At 47.9% G+C, this 21,298-nt stretch overlaps 1 protein-coding gene across 7 annotated transcripts in view; it reads right to left on the reverse strand.

Moving 5' to 3' along the window:
* Positions 1–5,214: 5,214 nt before the first annotated feature.
* TMEM164 (transmembrane protein 164) overlaps positions 5,215–21,298 on the reverse strand; it is a 195,596-nt gene continuing 179,512 nt past the window's right edge. For 3 of the 7 annotated variants that reach the window (XM_049872083.1, XM_049872084.1, XM_049872080.1), the window contains exons 6-7: positions 14,288–14,388; positions 6,509–12,549 (exon numbers count right to left, since the gene is read on the reverse strand). In XM_049872083.1, the coding sequence (XP_049728040.1) occupies positions 12,343–12,549; positions 14,288–14,388 (308 nt within the window). In that variant the 3' untranslated portion in view covers positions 6,509–12,342. Of the gene's footprint in view, positions 6,471–6,506; positions 12,550–14,287; positions 14,389–21,298 lie in introns of those variants that run through there. The other 4 variants (XM_049872087.1, XM_049872085.1, XM_049872081.1 and 1 more) reach the window with 3 other exon arrangements.

The following is a 21,298-nucleotide window of genomic DNA, read 5'->3' on the forward strand; positions in this document are numbered from 1 at the left end:
TTTTGAATCAAATGTTTATGGAGCTTGGAAGCAATTCCAATAGAACCCCATGGCCCCACAGGACAATCTGAAAACCACTGCTGTAGCCCCAACATGCCCGGTGATTTTGAGGGCCTTTGGGAAGTCCTCATTTCATCTCCTTTTCCATTTTGGCCTTTTCCTCCCAAATGTCAGGCTCAACGTGATCCATCGATATTTATTGAGTGCCTGTCTCCCCCAGAGGCATGACACCGTGCTTGGTTTCAAAATGAATATCGTATAATTTTGTAAAACAAATTAGCAGTCCATTCTGAGCTAAGAGTTGTGAGGGACATAGAAGTTCAGTCTAGTTGGGAAAAGTCTTTCAGACCAGGGCCCAGGCAACATCAGGGCTCACTTCATAGGGCTTCACTAAATGACATCCACCTCAGAATAGCATTAGAGCATAATCGTAGCTGCCCCTGTTGGGAAACTGGAATTTCTTTGGCCCTCCAATATGTCAGCACCAGGAACCATCTCCCACTGGCACGATCATGATTTGGTGAGTGCAGGAGGAGATGGTTTCAGTTCCCCCAATGTCGCTGTGACAGGAATGTGCGAGGTGACTGAAAGAGAAGTTATGTGAGTGCATTTAAAAATAGGTTTATGTACATGCAAAATGGCATTTGGTGGTGGTTATAGATTGAACTGTGTTCTCCGCCCCCCCCCCAAAAAAAAACAATATGTGTTGGAGTCCTGACCACTGTACCTGTGGATGTGATCCCATTTGGGAATAGGGTTTTCTTTGTTATGTTAATGAGTCCATATCAATGTAGGGTGTCTCCTAAACCAAATCACTTTTGAGATATAAGAAGAGTAGTTTGGACACAGAAGCAAGTGAGCACAAATGAGGTAAAGATAGATGCCACATGGAGATCTCCAAGGAACACTGAGAATGAGAGAGAAGCTAAGACAGGGATTTTCCCCCAGAGCAGAGAGAGGCAGCCTTCCCCTAGAGCCAGTGGCCAATTTAGACTTCTAGCCTCCTAAACTGTGAGAAAATAAATTTCTGTTCATTAAAGCCACCCACTTGTGGTACTTCTGTTTTAGCAGCACTAGGTTTTTTTTAGGTAACTAAGACAGTGGCTGAAAGTTATGCTCTGTCCTGTGAAGCTGCCCTTTGAAAGGCATTATAGATGAGCGAGAAGAACTGAATAGATAGAGACTAAGCCATTTGTTCTGAGGCTGCCTTGAGCCCCGAGGAGAAGAAAGTTGAGTGTGCGCATGGTTGAAAAATTGCTATTCCGAATCCTGGAGACAAGGAAAAAACAAAAAGCAAACAAAAAACAATATTCATGGGGCGGGAGGAGAGAAAGGATAGCACGAGTAACCCACTGGAAAAGGAAATCAGAGTAAATTTCTGAATCACCTGCTACGTAGAAAGGGCAGGAAGGCAGTATAAATTTGGGATATTGTAAAACAGGAAGCTCAGCTGGTACACAATGGACTGTTTTAAATCACATTTTACTGACAGGAAGCTGCTGAGAGTTGCAGTCATTGCCTGAACACCAGGCAGATATGAAACTAAAAGTTGCTACAGTCACTTTGCAACTAGCATTTCTATTTAAGTGGTATTCTGGAATGATCCAAAGTTACCATATATGTCAACATGTGTAAGTGGATTTGTGTGTTTCAGCACAGGAGATAGGGGCTGGCCAGAGAGCTGAAGGGGGTAATCATATTCCCCACTCTCAGATATTTTGGCAGAGTAGAAAAAGTGTCTTAGACTGGAAAGAGTGGGAAACTCCCATCTTTTTGAGGACAGTGCTGGTTTGAGTAATGTAAACATTTCCCTACGCTTTCTCCACTTCAAACATACAAATGAATTCCAGGAACTCTGCACGGAGACAGTGATGGGTGACCATAGTGACTGACCTCTGTACCTGAAGCCATGCCCCTTGGTGACTTGGTCCTTGTTTATCTTGCCTAGCATATGTGGTTCATGGTACTCATGGGTGATAGGGCTTAAAGGGGGGGGGGCATGGGGTCAGCCTAGTTGTTCAGATAGGATGGGATTGCTCCTGTGGGTAGATGGGCTTCATCGGCCCCTTCCTCCTCCTTTTGGGTTTATACCACTCCAGAAGAAACTGCAGACTTGGAGAAAATCAAATAGAAATTGCCCATAGTTGTCCCTAAGCTGGGAAAGTGCAGGCAACAGCCTTTGCTCTAGGGGAGGTTACACAGGCAGTCCTCCAGGCAGGGGGCATAGGGCACTTGTGAGTTAAAAAGAAACTCCTTTTTAATAACTATAATAACCCATTGCCATTCAGTCGATTCCGACTCCTAGCGACCCTATAGGACAGAGTAAAACTGCCCCATAGAGCTTCCAAGGAGCGCCTGGTGGATTTGAACTGCCGATCTCTTGGTTAGCAGCCGTAGCACTTAACCACTACGCCACCACGGTTTCCAATAAATATAATAGCCAACATTTATGGTTTACTGTGAGCTAAGGACCATGTTATACACTTTTCAACAGCCTTATGAATTTCCCGTTTTACAGAGTAAGACTCGGGTTCAAAGAGCTTGTCACTTGTCCAAGGCCACCTAGCTACAGAGTAGCAGAGGCAGTATCCAAGCCATGCTTGTCAGGCTCCAGAAACTGAGCTTTTTCCTACTCACTCTGCTGCCTCAGCGAGGACAAGGATGATGGTGGTGGTACCTTCTAACATTAACAGAAGGAATGCTTATAGTGTGCCAGGCACTGTGCCAAGTGCCTTATGCATCATCTATGCAGTCCTCAACAGCAACCCTATGAGGTGTAGGTACTATTGTTACTCCCATTTTATAGATGAGCAAACTGAGGCTCCTAGAAGTTAACAGCTGTCTCCCTCAATGCACAGAACCTACTGAGTGGAGGCTAGTGACTATCACTAACTATGGCCGAAGACCTCATTTTTGGCCATCTGCCATCTCTCTCCATGCACAGAGATGGCAAAGGTGCAGGACTAGGTCCTTCCCTGAAAACAGATTGGTTGGTTTGGTTTTTGAAGTTCAAAATCCAGGGACTTGGCCTTGCCATTATTTGACTCTCTTTTACAAGGACATGTGAGGTCTGACCTCCCATGGGCAGGGCAGACCCGGCTTTGGCCATCTAGCCTTAGTGATTGTCTTTCTAGACAGGGAGGACTGCCCCCAGCCTTCTGGGGACATGACCAGGGCTCAGAAATAGCCCCCTAATCAGCCTCATCAGCTTTGAAGGAGGCCACTGCAGGAGGGGCCTAAGTAGGCCAACACTTTAACCCAGTTACATGAGGGCAGCTGTAATCCGGGCTGATCATGTCTTGCTAAGCTCTCTGGGGAAAAATGTCCACAAGCTGCTTCTGCTTCCTGTGCCCAAGTATCCCTGGATCTCAGTGCACACATACCTTTCCCTCTCTGGAAGAGCTTGGTCTCAAGGTTAGAAGGGCTGGACTTAATCTGAGAAGCTGCCAGGACTGAGGAAAGGTTGGTGGCCATTTCCAACTGCCATGAAATGCCCACGGCTCAGGCTCCCCTAGGCCACAGCACCACTTTTCCCTGAAAGGCCCACAGCCTCTCCCTTCTTCCGCCTTGCTGGCGGGGGGGGGGGGGGGAATCGCTGTCTTCCTCTGTGTGGGCCAGACAGTGGCTCGCATCAACCCAGGGGGTTCAAGACAGGGTAGGCTGCTTCTCCTGGCCCCCTGCCAGCTCACCCCTGGCAATGACTAGCCCCAGGAGTTCCCCCAGGAAGCAGGCTGAGCTGTCTGGCCAGACCGTGGTTGGGAAATAAAGAAACCAGAGCAGTTGGGGCTGGCTGGCCGGGCTTGTCTGGCTCCTTCCCTCCCACTCCCCCCACCTCCCTCCCCCTCAGTTGGCATGGTGGGCTTCCTTATGCAGGTGCACTCTGCCTCCTCTCACATCCCACAAACCATCTGTCCCAAGAGACAGCTCAACAAAGTGGGTCCCTCTCTGGTCAGGAAGCAGAACGCTTGCCTGGCCTGGCTGGGAAGCAGACAGGGAAAAAAGACAGGACAGCATGTTAGAGCAAGTCTATATGCTGAAAGTTTGTTTATAAATTTTTCCAGAGGGGTTTTCTCTACCAAGAGGGTGACTACCATGAGGAAGAGGAATCCAAGTTAGCAATTAAAGCAGTTCATCAATTTTAAGAAGCCTTAGATTGTAAGATGTCCATTACAATCTAAAAAACTGAAAAAGAAAAACCAAAGTTGCTGATTATAGTATGTCATGCCATTGACTGTAAGATGCATCCCAATTTTGTTAGATGTGAAAATGTGGAGAAAATGTCTGTCTCAGCGTCAATGAAGTATGAAAGAATTCCTTCAAACTGAGGTATCCCCTCTCCTACACACACACACACACACACACACACACACACACACACACCCCACAGACCCCAACCGCAGAGGGCTCAGTAAGGCACAGTGGGTGAGCGCAGTCAAAACCCCAACTAACCTTTTGCTGTGAGAACAGGCACAGTAACCACATTATCTGGAAATGGGAGTCCCTTACACTGGAAGGAACCTTGCCATTTATAAAGCCTCCTCACACCCATTATCTCACCAAGTAGCTCATACATCCCAGGTGTGCAACTGGATGTCCGGCAGAATGCTGACCGTGGTAGGGGCGAGTATAGGCGTTGACAGACAGTCCTTGACTTTAGACTCGGCTGGCCTTGCCTAGGTTATAATAGGCTATTGCCAAGGCTAGCTAACCTCATCTCCTTTGAATAAACCATTGCATTTGGCAGGCTGACATCTGTGTATCTCTGTTACTCCACTGGCCTTGGCAAACCAGGACAAGGGAGAAACTCACTGGGGGATCAGTTTAGCACCATTCCAAGCTGCTCCCTACCCCTCAGAGGCTAGTTTGCCATGCAAACACCAACTCTGACTATGTGCCTCAGGGAACTAAGGGGTGACCCTGGTGGAGATGAGCAGCTACCAAGGATATAGAAAAGCAGTTGGATACTTTGCCCACTCCCTCACCCCCTACCCCTACCCAGAGGTCTGGAGAAGAGTCAAGTGGAACAGATACTATTGGTCTCAGTTCTCATCCTGCACAATATCCCACCTCCTCACCCAGAATGCTAACCCGAGATCCCTGCAGAGAACCAGGGTGGGGCCCCTCACTAAAGTGGCCCACAGGCTGGAGCTTGAGGTGCCTGGGCAAACAACGGCATCCTGGCCCTACCCAGGAGAACTCATGGGAAAGGCCATGGCTTAGATGACCAGGTCACAATGGTACCTCCCACCATTTTTCAGCACTCAGGGATGAGATCATTGCTTGGTAAGCAGCTTCTATGGAACAACTCCGTGTGCCGGGGCTGGAGGATACAAGGATGACTCAGACCCTGTCCTGTCCTCAAGCAGCTCCAAGTTCATAGAGGGAGAGAGACCAATAATGAATTACATGTTGTTGTGTGCCCTGGAGTCAATTCCGACTCATGGCAACCTTATATGACAGAGTAGAACTGCCCCGTAGGGTTTCCTAGGCTATAATCTTTACGGGAGCAGATTGCCACATCTTTTCTCTTGCGGAGCCACTGGGTGGCTTCAAACTGCCACGCTTTCAGTTTGTAGCTGAGCATTTAACCGTTGCGCCACCAGGGCACCTTAAAGAATTACATAGTAAGGAGATAAACACAGGCCCCAGAGTAAGCTCCAGGTGTGGTAGAGGTGCCTAACACAGACTGGGGCTCAAAGAAGACTGTATAGAAGAGTGGACCCACCCAGTGCCGTCGAGTCGATTCCGACTCATAGCGACCCTATAGGACAGAGTAGAACTGCCCCATAGAGTTTCCAAGGAGTGCCTGGTGGATTCGAACTGCCAACTCTTTGGTTAGCAGCTGTAGCACTTAACCACTACGCCACCAGTGTTCTATTTGAACCAAATCTTAAGGATGAGAAAGGAGAGCAGGGAGCAAAGGCATTTCAAGCTGAGGAAACAGCACAAAGAAAAACAAGAAAATGAAAAGCAGAAAACAGCATGGCATGAAAAAGTGGAGTACAATATGGCTCAGCACAGGGTCTTGTGTAGAAGGTTCTCTGGGGGACACAGGGGTGAGAAGATGAAGCTGAAGGTGTTGGCAGGGTATTAGAGCCTGGGCTTTATCCCATAGTGTCCAGGGCCCACTGCAAGATTTCTAACCAGGGCAGTGATACACTTAGTTTGCATGTGAAAAAGACTGTTGCCTGCGGTGGAGAGTAGAGACTAGAGCAGAGATCCGGGCAAAGGTAGATACACTAGTCCAGGGGAGCGGTGGCAATGGCCTAGGTCACTGGCATCTAGCACTTTCTGAAAAGACAAATGGAAGGGCCATGCGACCAACTTTCCTCACCTTCTCTCTACTGGCCTCTTTCAGTCCCTCCCACTGGGCCAGCTCTTGCCTGGTCCCTTGCATCCCTGCCTCCTTTGTTCCTCCGATGGATGTCTTCGTGCTTTCACCTCTGCTCTGAGGCTCACCTGGATCAGGCCTGCTGGCAGCAGAAAGAAATTAGGACCTTGACTTTCTGTTCCACACAGCTGTGGGTCCCGCCTTTCCCTTCCACATCACTGCCCAGCTCTCCTCCTGCTTCTCTGAGGGCTGGGCAACCCCTGGGCAAGGGTCTACTCAGCAATCCTAGCACACCAGAGAGGCAGGCGGTGGAGTCCAGTGGAGAGTAGAAAGGACCTGGGCTTTGGAGTCAACAAAACTGGCTTCAAATTCCAGCTCCTCCATGAATTAGCTGTGAGCCTCAGTTTCTTAGCATTACCAGTCACCTCACTGTGCTTTTGTGAGGGTTGTCATTGTCGTTAGCTACCTTTGAGTTGGCTCCTGACTCACGGTGACCCCATGCACAACAGAACAAAACGCTGCCTGGTCCTGCCATCCCCAAGATCAGTCGGGGATCAGACCATTGTGGTCTGTAGGGTTTTACTGGCTGATTTTCTTCCTGGTCTACCCTAGTCTGGAACCTGTTCAGCATCACAGCACCATGCAAGCCTCCAGTGACAGATGGGTGGTGGCTGTACCTGAGGTATACTGACCGGGAATCGAACCTGGGTCTCCTGCATGGAAGGTGAGAATTCTACCACTGAACAACCACTGCCCCTGAGGTAATGTGTGTAAAGGGATTAGAACTGTGCCTGGCACATAGCAGATTACTTGTAGCTATTGCTTTGCAGATGGAGAACCTGGGGCAGCAGGAGATGTAATGACTTGCCCAAACTGGTGGTAGTGTGGTCCAGAATTGCTGGGCCCTGGCACATTCATGGCCTGGGTGTCCATCTACTGGCAAAAGGAGAGATCCCTCTGCAGTTGTTGCCACTTCAGCTAGGTGGGTCCCTTCTAGAAGCAGCAGCACTCAGAAAAGACTGATTGGGGCCTCTGTCTGGTATAAAGGAGGGTCAACCTACTCACAGTCACTTAATGGCTTTAAGACGCAGGCCCGATTGTTCCCAGGGGGCAGGATTATCTTGTTCTCCTCTCTTCACGGTACAGCGCGACCTGTGCTGGGCATAGACCTGTGCTGTACCGTGATGGGCACAGATTGGGCCCTCTGTAAACTTGGGTCACGGGGGCCTGAATACATTGGCTCTCAAAGTCGCCTTCTCTACCTCAGTAATCCAACCTGACCTAGCCCTTGGTGGGGCCTAGACAGCCCAGCAGACAAGCCCTGCTAAGCGCAAAGGGCCTGGTGGGTCCCAAGCAGCGGTAGTGGAGGTAAGCAGTGCGTGGGCACTCACAGCCACGCAGCCACATGGCTCCCATCGCAAAGGCTGTGCTGAGAGAGCCCAGCAAGGGTAGAGGGCCAACAGCCCCTTGTATCTACTAATCAAAGCAGAGGGCCTTCGGAAAAGGTTCTAGGAAGCAAGGCCAAGACTTTTGGCATCTCATGAATATTTTAATAATGGTAAATGAGGAAAACATGGTTACAGTAAGTCCCATGATGAGGGTTCATTCTCATTTGGAGATCTTCAACAACAGAAACACCTGTTTCTGCACGCCAAGTACACAAATAAATGACCATTTATTTCCAAAGGTGACTCCAGAAGCCATTTCAGTACAATCAAAAGATTTTACAAATCAGAGAAAATTCATTACAAAATGCCCCAAGAGGTGAGCAAGCCAGTGGGGGGACAGAGCACCCAAGAACCAGCCTGCCAAAACACCCACCCTGCTGCTGAGGGGGACTTGCAAGACTGGTTCTAAAGGGAGTGCCCATATGAAGGATCAGGATGACAGGGAGGGGTCTGCCCAATGCATAGCAATCCCAGCTTGGGAACAAGGAAGGGTGGGAAGGAGGTAAGGGGGCAGGGGCATTGTGGATTTCCTGGCTAAAATAATTACAGATCAGCCTATCTTACTCTCTTCACCATAATAACACCAATATATATGAAAAGTTCTTTAAAATATAACACAGAATTGACACCAAAAGAAAGCAAGAGTTTATAAAACAACAGCTTTGCTTGAAATGACTTTTTTTTGTGTTAGTTTTCGTTTTTCACGGTTGTTTGTATGTATGTTTCACGCCACAAGTAGCAAACCAGTGTTAACAAAAAAATGTCACTGACGAGCAACAATAAGCGAATAGGTTTTCCTGAGCACGTATAGGCTCACTCTATATACACAAGAGAGATGCTTGCTGGCTCTCACTACCTCTGCCCACCTCAAGGAGGGCAGGGTGTGCAGTATGGGAGGCCCCTTCCCAGCTTGGGGTCTTGCAAAGGAGCCTGCAAAGCCTGCAGGCTACTCTCTTCTGCCTGCTCCAGAGTGACCAAAACCAGGTCCAATGTCTACATTGTCTACAGTGTCAAAAAGGCTTTTCTCTTCAACTCCCTCACCTCCCCTGCAGTAGAACCCAACAAAAAAACCCTCTTCCAAAGAGGACAGACGCCTCTGCATCAACATCTACAAATCTAGGGAAGGCTTTTTGGCAGAGGGAGGGGGAGGAGGGGCCCATCTGAGGCCCCTGAGCCACCCAGGTCACCCCCAGGGTGCTGCCCAGCACGCACACCAGTGCCCAGAGACCTGCTGACGACTGTGGGGAACTGTGCCCACTGCACAAAACACTGTGTTATCAATGATCACAAGTATCAAAACCCTGACGCAGGCAACAGCAAAAGGGGTTATTGGACAGCTAGGCTGAGGTACTGTATGATAAAGTGCTCCAATCGCCCCAGTTATCCCGATGATCCTACAAGCAGCTTCTGTGAAGGTTAAGAAGCCCAAGGGAAAGAGAATGTTGGCTCAGGGGGACCGAGCCTGTGGCTTCAGAACCAAGGCGGTGCCCTCGCAGGCTAACAGAAGAACACGTCACTCTGCCTCTGGGAGAAAAATGGGCCATATCATCTTTGGTGAGCAAAATCAAATACTGGGGAGACGTGGGGGAGGGCGGAGGACACTATAAGCAGGTGTGACAATCCCTCTGCTATTTGGAGTTATGTCACCAGTTGACCAAATGAAAAGGCTGTTCTCACTGGCCCAGATCCTTGGCCAAGGCTACCTGGCGGCTTGAGGGAGCCTCTTTGCCCTTTCTGGTGCTGTTTTCAAAGAAACAGTCCATTTCTACAAACACCCTCACAAACACATAGAACTTCCACATGCTGGCAAATGGCATATGGAAACTTGGCCAAGGTGGCAGGAGCACTGCCTTGGCACTGGCAGGAAAGCCCTAGGGAGGAACTGGTAAGCCAGGCTCCACTGGCCACCGGGCATAGCAACTGCAGTGTCGACTTCACTCCCGGACCACAGCTGGGGCAGCAGCTGTTGGGTGGGTATGGGAGCCATCCCCCAAAGCAGGGCATCTGGCCAGGTTGCCTCTCTGTCCATGGGCTTGGTTTGAGTGAGGTCTGGATCACCCCAGATGCCTGCTGAGGCAACACCCCAAATATAGGCTATACCCGCTATCTATCAGGCCTGCTCATTCTGCCTACATGTTTTGGAGCCAACCAGGCTGGCCCCCAGAAGCCCTTTCTCTCCCCTTTGCTTCCCTCTTCCCCTGCCAGGTGTATCTATTTCTGGCCCGGCCATGCCAGGCACGTGGCTTTCACTTTTTTTTCTCTCCTTCTAAGCAGCAGAGAGCATCAGCCAGAACGGGGCAGTGAGCTGCAGCCAGGGCAAAGGCAAGCCTTTAGAGCTATGCCAGTGTGGGCAAAGGGTGAGCTGACTGCCACAGGGACAGGGAGGAAGAGGAAGCTTGCAGAGCCACACCACTGTGGCCTTCCCAAGCAGAGGATCTGCCCCACCCAAGGCTGCAGGCCACCAGCTGAGGCCCACTCATCTGCCTGCAGTACCTTGACGTTCTGCTAGGGGACAGGCCTGGCCCCCGGGGCTCCTCCCATGACCTCCTTCCAACCTTTCCTTTTGTGACGAGGCCAACGGACACTAAGCCCTTGCATATTTCCTCCTAAGATATTTCTACATAAAGCAGTTTGAGGCTGGGTAGGGAGAATCCAGCCGCTCAAGAAGTGCCCTGTTCTGGAGGGCAGCCCTAGGGGGAGAGGCCCCAAGAAAAGCTTGGCCAAGTCCTCAGACTGCAGATAATGAAGGTTATGCGTCACAAGGAGTTTATGGGGAGTGAGAGTGCACTGTGTTCTCCCTTCCTGCACCCCTACACCCAGGGGACAGTTTAGCCTCAATGCCGCTGGCCTCTACAGAAGGGCGGGCCCTCTAGTCTAAGGGCCCTGTGACTGCTTCCCTGGATCTCAGTTTCCTCAAAGAGACCTTCCTGAATTGTGCTGCCTCCTGTAGGCCCGTTTGCTAAAATCAATGACCACTGAGTTCCTGAAGCTCAATCTAGGTCTAACACATTACCATTTGAAATACTGGAAGCGGCCCAAGGCAACTGAGTTACCCAGAGTGGGAGAGGGGAGGGCGACTCATTAGAGAAAGTCACAAAATGATCTTTCCTGTTCTTAAGCAAATCTGTGCTTAGTAGCAGCCACCAAGGAGTCAGCAAATGCCCAGGCACTACCTCCCTTCTTGAGGTCCATGCATGACTGAGCTCAAGTCTTGCAACAAAATAATGTCCCCAAGGTCCTCCTTTCAGAGCACCTGAACCTCCACCAGTGGGGACCTGATTCTTGGGTACCTCCCTTACAGCTTAGACAGGGGCATTGGGCATGGCTGTGTGGGGAGTGTGTGATGCTCCCCACATAAACGAGTCAGCACTGAGTCTGAGTCTGGCTGCAGGGAAGAAATCTGGCCCTAGGGAAACAACGCTGGCAGGAGTGTGTCTTCCCAAACCCAGGATGCTGACATACCCAGCAACAGCACAAGATGGATCTACAGGAGCCCCAGCAGAACTGGGCCCTGATGCAAGAATTCTCCAAACTCAAAATTAAAAACAAAACAAAACAAAAAACTCCAGCTCATTCTTTCCTAAAGCTGCCTTTTTATGAGAGAGAGAGAGAGAGAACATTTAAGGGGCGCTCAAGATTAAAATGGTATCTACTATCAACATTAAACTGAAACGGTTCAAATTATAGTTCTCTCAAGTTACCAATTCCGTTGATTAATTTCTATGCTCACTTCTGATGGGATATGGGTCAGTTCTCAGCTTTCACAGGCAACATTTATACAGGGTCCTGCCCAGTGTTGGCTGTATGGGCATTTTAACTCTGTTCCCTTTGGATTTACCTTTGCAACAGCTCTCCATACTACCCCCTGCAACAGAATCTAAACCTTGGGTGGTGGTGCCCCCACCTCCCACCCCAGGCGGCATCCTGGAGGGATTGGCCGGTTGGCTGCTTGCTTGGAATTACGGGACATCAGTGGGAAGATTCCGGCCAGTTCTACTTTGGCCATGAGCTGGGAAATCCCTCAGCCTTGGGCTTGCCGCTGGTATAGAAACAAGGCCTCAGTCCCCTTACGGTGGGGGCTGTGCTGGCAACAAAAGGGGACCCCAGCATAAGCCTGGAGGTCCCTGGCAGTGGAGAAATGAAACACAACCCAATCTCATTACTTCAATGCCAAAGGAACTACTGCTTGTTGTTCCCTCTCTCCTCAACCAGCTGTTGTTAGAGCACCAACAAGCAGAGCGAAGAAGCCACCAACTGCCAGCTCCCCATATAAGGCCACCAGGAGCAGAGAGAAAGAGTCAAAGGGAAGGAGGAAAACTCCAGCCCCCATCACTACACCTCAGGCTCAAGGAGAAGTCCTGGGGGGGGAAAGCTGGGGAAGGAAGAATGGTGGAAGAAAGGGAAACATAGAAGAAAAAAAGAAAATACACCAAACATCCTATTGCCCTCTCCCATGATTTCCTCAAGAACTGAGTGTTTTCCAAGTCAAGTCCAGACTTGATTCCTCAGGGAGAAAAAAACAAAAAACAAAACAAAAACAAAACAAAACAAAAACAACCACCTTCAGTCTATTTTCTTGGCTGGAAGCCGGAGCATATCCAGCAGATATTTACACAGGGGCCCAACCATGTATGAGAACAGGATGACCAGCTTCCCGTGGGTCATGGTCATGAGAGTCTGGTGTCCCGAGGCCCAGATGCGATACCAGGGGCCGTAGAATGGGTCTGAGATGGCCGGACACAGCATGTTGTTCAAATTCACTTCGGTGACCTGCAGGGACAAGGGAGGTAGAGTGAGCGTTCACCATCCTTAGGCTTTCTCTGGCTTCCGCCAGTTCAGCCATCTCTATCTAATGGAGGACTAGACAAGGAGGGATTGGCAAATCCCCACCTGTTCATAAATGGATTTCTCTCTCCTAGGTTTGTGGGGTGGGTCAAGGCTAGAGTCCTCTGGAGAAGAAGGGGGAAGGCTGTCCAGTGCAAAGGCTGTTGGGTTCTGTGCAGTCTTGTCTTCTGGTTGGGCCCAGGGCCCGTTGCCATTCCTAAGCAACTACTATGTGCCTAGACTCCAGAGAGGTGTCGTGGATGTAAGAGCAGAGAAGAACATTATGGTTCCTGCCTCCACATAACTGGCAATCAATCAAGTTGGGGTGATCAGTCTACCACATCTGACCTCAAACTAGATGGTGCTCACTGGGTTCTACATACCATGAGGAGCTCTGAGGAGTATAGTGCAATGGAGGCTGGAGTCCTCAGAGGAAATTTCATGAAGGAAGTGGCACCTGAACGGACCATGAAAGACGGATGGTGAGCAATGGGGTGGGCAGAGCCTTCCCTGTAGGAGGCATAGCCTGAGCCAAGCCCAAAGGTGGGAATGAGCATGGTATGTATGGCGACATGAAGGCACTGTCTCCTCTGGAATAAAGGCTTCCCAGTGGAGAGCAGTGGGAGGTAAGGGTGTGAAGGTCATACTGCTTCCCCCCTAGAGCACAGGAAGCATTCATGCAGTTGGCAAGGAGCTCAAACTCCCTCCCCACCCCGGCAAACCACAGAGTAGAGAAATATACTAGGGTGGGGAAGAGAAAGTAACTGCTTCTACAAAGGCAATGGTGACATCGGTAACATGCCCTAGTCATGCTAGGTCACGCGAGGCTCCACACGGCTAATGTATGCTACATTAATGCCGCTCGCACACAAAACCCAACATGCCACTCCTGCCCCAAGGACAGCCACAGTGCTGCCTTCCAAAGACTTTCAAGCCTGTTCACGTTAGAGACACGTCCTTACCACCTCTCAGCGAGGTTGAGGTTTTTTAACCATGTCATGGAGGGGTGGGGAACTCTCTGTATCAGAGGATGAGGTGACTCACGCAGACCAGTGGCAAAGCCAGGACTTGAACTTGAGTCTCCTGACCCCCAGCCCCAGTCCCAAGCTCTTCCTACTCATTTTGCTACCAATATACACCCATGCACTCAGCAATCTTGGGCTCTGGATAACTCAACTACTATGTTCAGCCATTCTCCACAGTCCAGGTAGTTCTGAACACCCGAGAATGCCCTGGGGGTGCCTCAACACCACACTTTCGCTGGCCACACAGCTCAGGGCAGAGAGCTGCTACAGGGCCAGGGAGTTGGCCCAGAGTGAACCCAAAGTCAGAAGCTTTCCTCAGGCCCAGGGCCTGGGTTAGAGTCCTGCCTCCCCATGGGGTCCACAGCAAACAACTTTCCAGTTGCATCTCACTGTTTCCAACCAAATTGGCCATGAGTGAAGGCCATCCTTCCCTTCCCAGGGATGAAAGAAACAGTCATTACTGAAAGATTCCAGAACTCTTTGAGAGGTCAAGGCTGTGGAACATAAATCAGCAACCCAGACACAACAATCTGACATCCTGGCCTTTAGCATCTTATATTTTTTTCAAAACAAAACGATATACCAGCGTCAACCAGGATTATCAAGATTTATGGAGAACTCCAAACAGAGGGAATAGAAGGGGATATAACCAAACTTACCAGGCCCAGGATCTGCAAGACGCTGAAGTGATAAAAGAACATGAGGCCAGTTGAGAGAAGGGCCCACCGGAAGCTGCTGAGGGGTTCTGGGGTATAAGCACCTGGAGGAAAAGGGGAGACAATGAGATGGCAGGAACAGTGACCCACTTCTCCTCCTTTGCCCCATGGGGGTGCAGGTGCTGAGGTCACAGCTGCTGCCTGCTGATTGCCCCTTTTGCTGATCAGCGATAGCTACTCGAGAGGGCCCCACTGATTAGCTGGGTACTCAAATCAGTCCTTCCCGACCTCTGTGCTGCCACTTGATGCTGTGGCCATTAGAAAGAGAAGGATTTATTTTTAATTATAAAAATACTACACGCTCATTAAAGGAAATCTAGAAAATGGAACAATGCAGAAGATAGAAGAAAAAAGAAATCTCCAGTGCTCAATTATCTGAAAGCAACCACTACTAACACATTAGTATATTCCCTTGGTAATTTTGTCTATACCTTAGGATTTTCTTGTCTTTTTTTATTATTAAGTATTAGAATATTACTGTGTGTGTGTATATACACACACACTTATACATACATACATATATGTAATTCTGTTTTCTTCATTTTCATATTATTTTAATCAATTTCTCATGTTTCTAAAGAGAAATGTCATTGAAGATGCGTAGAGGTTGAGAATGTTAACTTTAAAGTCAGACAGATTTGGGTTTAAATCCCAACTCTACCACTTAACTGGCTGTGTGACTTTGGAAAAGTTGCTTAAACTCCCTGAATGTCAGTTTACTTGCCTGTAAATGGAGATAATAGTACTACCTACTTCTTAAGAGTTGTCAGTAAATAAATATATTGAGAGCTCTTAGTACACGGTTCAGTATAATGGAAGTGTTCAATGCGTGTTAGATGCTATCATTATCATTATTTTCATTCAAACAACTAAAGAATATGCCAAATGGTTGTGCCACTTTCCAACCATTAGACAACTCTGCCCCCCTGGAACACCAGGAATGATATGTTTTCCCTCTATCACCACTAGGAACTACCATCAAAATAATACGTTTTCCCTGGGGAAGCCAGCACAACTTGTCCAAGGGAAGGTCATGGAAGCTCCAGAGATACATCCAGGCTCCCTGAGGGACCAAATTACTGGGCTGAGGGCTGTGGGGATCATGGTCTCAAGGAACATCTAGCTCAGTTGGCGTAACAGTTTATAAAGACAATGTTCTACATTCTACTTTGGTGAGTAGCATCTGGGGTCTTAAAAGCCTGTGAGTGGCCATCGAACATACTTCACTGGTCTCACTCTGTCTGGAGCAAGGGAGAATGAAGAAAACCAAAGACACAAGGGAAAGATTAGTCCAAAGGATTAAGGGACCACAACTACCAGAGCCTCCACCAGACTGAGTCCAACACAAGTAGATGGTGCCCAGCTACCACCACCAACAGCTCTGACAGGGATCACAATAGAGGGTACCGAACAGACCTGGAGAAAAATGTAGAACAACATTCTAACTTCCAAAAAAAAAAAAAGACCAGACTTACTTACTGGTCTGACAGAGACTGGAGAAACCCTGAGAATATGGCCCCACACACCCTTATAGCTAAGTACTGAAGTCACTCCTGAGGTTCACCCTTCAGCCAAAGATTAGACAGGCCCATAAAACAAAAGGAGACTAAAGGGGCACACCAGCCCAGGGGCAGGGATGAGCAGGCAGGAGTGGACAGGAAAACTGGTAATAGGGAACCCAGGGTAGAGAAGGGAGAGTGTTGACATGTCATGGGGTTGGCAACCAATGTCACAAAACAATATATGTATTGTTTAATGAGAAGCTAGTTTGCTCTGTAAACCCTCATCTAAAGTCTAATTTAAATAAAGAAAGAAAGAAAGAATAATATGTTTTCCCCCTATTGTCACTAGGAACTACCATCAGTAGACTACGCTTGCAGACCAGGGGTATGGCTTGGGGATGCTGTGGGTGTCACTCTGAGACGGAACCTGGGGGTGGGGTTGGGAGGTGCTCCAGAGCGAAAGGAACCTGGGTGCCCATCCCCTGCAAGGAGGTGGCAACAGTACTTCCTGGAACAGTATTTTACTCCAAGTCAGTCTTTCACTGATTCATCCATGCATTCGACATTTACTCAACCCAAAGCAAACCCACTGCCATCAAGTCAATTCCGACTCGTAGTGACCCTATAGGTCAGAACTGCCCCATAGGGTTTCCAAGGCTGTGATCTTTATGGAAGCAGACTGCCACATCGTTCTCCTGTGGAGCGGCTGGTGGCAATCAACAGCCGAGCACTTAACCACTGCATCACCGGGGCTTCTCAACAGTTATTCCAAAAAAAAAAAAAAACCAAAATCTCCATTACACCATCAAGTTGTACTGTCTTTTCCTTACCTGTCCACCCCTCTAGGCTAAGTGCACCTCAAGGCTAAGGGCCATGTTGGATTCATTTCTATATTCCAAGTGTCTGGCACAGAGTTTCTATGTGGTGCAAATAGTTAAGCACTCGATTACTAGCCGAAAGGTTCGCGGTTCAAACCCACCCAGAGGCACCTTGGAAGATAGGCCCACTGATCTGCTTCCAAGAGGTCACAGCCTTGAAAACTCTATGAAGCAGTTCTACTCTACATACATGCGGTCAGCATGAGTCAGAATGGACTCGATAGCAACCAACAACAACTACAAAACATCTGGCACCGTGCTTGGTTTGTGAAAATTCATTTGAGTTATGTACTCATGAATTACGTATTTCCTGTGTGAACATGAAGTAGGTACTGTGTTGTTACCCTGGCTGCTGGGGACACAAAGGGGAAAAGGGACCTGGAGGTGCTTCCAAAAACCCGTTGCCATCGAGTCAATTCCAACTCATAGCGACTCCATACAGCCTAGGCTGACATTTGTCCAAGATTACTAAGCCATTTTCCTCGGGCATCCCTTCGCTCCAGCCTCTTGTTGGCTCCCTCTAGTGGCAACTGGGCAGCAGTGACCAGCTTCATGTGCCAGGTGGTGGCTGCAAGAAAGGGATGGGAGGAGCAGTGTTCTCCGTCAGAGGCAGCTCAGCAGCCACAGTCCTGGGGCAGTCGTCCTCTTATCATGCTCCTCCCCTGCTCACTGCAGCCCCTCTTGCATCACAAGGTCCCTGACCCTGTCCTGCCCTATGCTGTGGGAAAAAGGAACTCTCAGACACTGCCAGGGGACATGTTTTTCAGTGCTGTCACTGCCCCTTGCCCAAACCTCCATTTAGTACTATTCGTTCTGTGTTGCATTATCTGCCCCACACCAGAATGCCAGCTCTCTGAGGGAGGGAACACTCTGAATCACCTCTTCACCTCCAGCACCTGGGACACAGTAAACCAAAAACCAAACCCATTGCCATCTAGTCGATTACTACTCACAGCGACCCTACACGACAGAGCAGAACTGCCCCATAGGGTTTCCAAAGAGCAGCTGGTAGATTCGAACTACCAGCCCTTTGGTTAGCAGTTGAACTCTTAACCACTGCACCACCAGGGCTTCAAATAATAGTCAGTGCATAGGCAAACAAATGGCACAGGCTTTCTGGAAAATCTTAAAACTATTTACAACCCTTTGGCTCAACAATACTACTCTGAGAACTACAACTGAATAACAAAAGTACCTAACAAGATGTCTTATTTGCACAAAGATATCTACACCCATGCATTTCATAATATTGAGAAACTGGAAGCAAAGCAAATGGGGAAATAAGTAAATTACCAAACCAAAAAGCCATCCAGTTGCTGTTGAGTTGAATCTGACTCATGGTAACCCCGTGTGTTTCACAGAACTGTGATTAATAGGGTTTTCAATGGCTATGACCTTTTGGAAGCAGATTGTCAGGTCTTTCTTCCAAGACGCTTCTGGGTAGATTCAAACTGCCATCCTTTCAGTTAATACCCAAGCGCTTAACTGTTGTGCCACCCAGGGACTACAGTACCTCAATATTGTGTAACAGTCCACTGCCATTCAAGTGGCAGCCTTATGAAAAAGCACCTCTGTGAAAAAATCCATGACTGGTAATAGCAGGTGTAAAAGACACCATGCAAAATAGTCTGTTGATGATGGAAAATACAGCTTAGTGATTTATATACACAGGAATTGGGGTCAGATAGCCCTGTGTTGGAATCCTGCCTCTGCCATTGTCTAGAGGGGTGACCTTGGGCAAATTGTGCTGCCCCTCCTAAGCCTGTTTTCCTATCTGTAGACTGGAGGTAACATCTAAATCTCAGGGTTGCTGAGTAAAATAAAGAATATATATAAACCTGTAAGGCATCTGTTTGGCACACAGATGGTGGCTGCTATTTTGATCATGGTGACCACAACCATTAAGAACCTTATAAAAGACTGAGAGAGAGGATGGGAAACCTTATGCAGAGCTATCTCTGTGAAGAGGGATTTTGAATGTGGTTTTCACTGCTTTTTCAGCGTTGTTGGTTCTTTTTATTACAAAGATGATCAAATATTCAATGTCTTTGAAAAATAAAGGGGAAAAAAACTACCCTGAGAACAGATGGCTCACTCTACATGGATATATGCAAATTATATGCAAATATACTTCATTCTTTTTCTTCTATACACCTGGATGTGACCCTTGGGATAAGCCCAGTGAAAAACTAGTTTTATTTTTAAAGGAAAATAGAAAACTTAAGCACTTCCAGAAAAATTAAATGCATAAAACTTTTTTTTTTCTGCTTTAAGAAAAACTGTGACATTTTCTGCTAGCATCTTCTATCCCAGGAGGATAGATACGTTTCAGCTGTAAAGGTAGGGGGAAACCAAGATAATAGCTTTTTGTAAAATCAATTCCTACCGTAAGGAAGCTTTATGAGTGTTGGGAAAAAAGTTAACTGTACCACCATCAGCAGAGACCAATCCCCAGAGGTCTCCCAAGGGCCCTTACCTTATCCTATAATCCCACCTAGGAATGACTTACAACAATGAGCTAAGGCTGAGCAGACTAGCATCCCATTCTCTAATCTTCTTCTTGCTTCCTTCAACTCATTCAACTTATTCATGGTACCCATTCATTCAACATCTACTAAGTGCATTCTGGGTACTAGACTCCAAGCAAGCCAGTGAGAATAAAGAGTCAAAGACAGTCCGTGCCCTTGAGAACCACCCCAAAGTTCAGAAGTGAATGATAAGATGTAATAAGGTGTTGTTACATACCATTGAGTCGGTTCTGATTCACAGTGATCCTATGTATAACAGAACAAAACGTTGCCCAGTCCTGTGCCATCTTCACAACAGTAGGTATGTTCAAGCTCACTGTTGTAGCCACTATGTCATTCCATCTCACTGAGGGTTGTCCTCGTTTTTGCTGACCCTCTACTTTACCAAGCATGTTGTCTTTGGTATGGCAAGCTCAATAAATAATGGGAACATTGAGGAAAGGTAGCTGGAGAAGATGACAATTGAAAAGTTTGGACAACCAAGGAGGAGTTGGGTGTAGGGTCCTGAAAGAAGGAAAGGACATTCCAGGCAGGGGGTACAGCCTGAGAAAAGGTGTGGAGGCATGAAAGAACATAATGCTTGCATAGAGTTACAAATAGGTTTGTGTTACTGGAGCCTTAAGTGGGAGGGAGCATGTGTCAGGAGATGAAGCTGGAGCAACAGGGTCAGATTTATGTTTCAGCTAATTAGACTGCTCTGGCAGCAGCATGGAAGATGACCTGGAGAGGGACAAGACTGAAGACTGGTTCAGACATTGCAGCAGTGATAGAGAGGACTTGGCAATTCATCAAACATGAAGGAGATATCTACAGTGACTCTCGACTGCTTCGGTAACTGAGAGGAGCTGATTTAGGGGAGAGGTGAATTCAGGTTGGGGCAGGCTGACACTGAATGTCTACAGGAGATCAAAACAGGTATGTCCAATAGGCTACGATGTCCAGGTCTAGAGCTCAGGAAAAGGAGATGGCCTGGACACAGAGCTTGGGGTGTAGGCAACATATAGATATTAGTTAAAGCCAAGGGGTGGATGGGATCAGCAAGGAACAGTCCATAGAAGGAAAAGATCAAAGGGGCAAGGACAGAGCCTGGGGAACAGCAACAGTTAAGTGTTCAGTAGATGAAGGAGGATCCATGTGAAGGCAAGATTGAAGACAAGATTAAAGAGGCAGTAGTAAAACTAGGTGAGAGGTGTCCTAGAAGTCATGGGGACATCAAGTGTAAAGAAGAAGAAATGCATCAATAATGCTAAATCCTCTATATCTACAATGACCAATAAACAAGGTTGCCACTAGGCACATATGGCTATTTATTTAAATGAATCAAAATTAAATAAAATGAAAAATTCAATTCCTCATTTGCACTAGCCACATTTCAAGTGGTCAGTAACTACATATGGCTAGTGGCTACCATATTGGACAATGCAGAGACAGAACACTCCTATCACAGAAAGCTCCACTGGGCATGCACTGCTCTAGAGGGGTACAGTAAAGACAAATCTTTCTCCTGGGTTTGACAACATGCTGGTCACTGGTAATCTTTACTATAGCAATTTCAGGAAAGTAGCAATGTAGCAGGTGGGTAGTGAAAGATGAAGAAAAGGTTTTCCAGGTGCACAAAGTAAAGAAGGGAATTCTAGGAAAACAGAACAGGATATGCAAACACGTTGTCTCGTAGAGTCAATTCCTACTCATAGTTGCAGAGAAATCATCAGCCAAATTCCCTATGTTCTCAATTCCTTCTCTGAATGTCACCTTCACTTTCTTACTCTTACCTGACCTAGCTTTCCCCCCAGGAGGCTGCTTGCTCTGTAGCCCTCCACAGTAGTGACTGATTTTTCTCCTTTGGCCCATACAGGAAGAGTAAGTAACTTTCTTTTCATTGCTGTTTCCAGACCACCGATCCTCCATTTTCCCTAAAACCTCACAACCACCAACCATACTATACCACCAGCTAGCCTTCTCTTTTACAGTTGTCTACAGGTCTATGGGTCATGCCCCTCATTCCATGAAGATATTAGCACCTGGCTCACTCCCGCTCTCTCCAAA

Source organism: Elephas maximus, chromosome X, assembly GCF_024166365.1.
Source record: "Elephas maximus indicus isolate mEleMax1 chromosome X, mEleMax1 primary haplotype, whole genome shotgun sequence".
Classification (NCBI taxonomy): Eukaryota; Metazoa; Chordata; class Mammalia; order Proboscidea; family Elephantidae; genus Elephas; species Elephas maximus.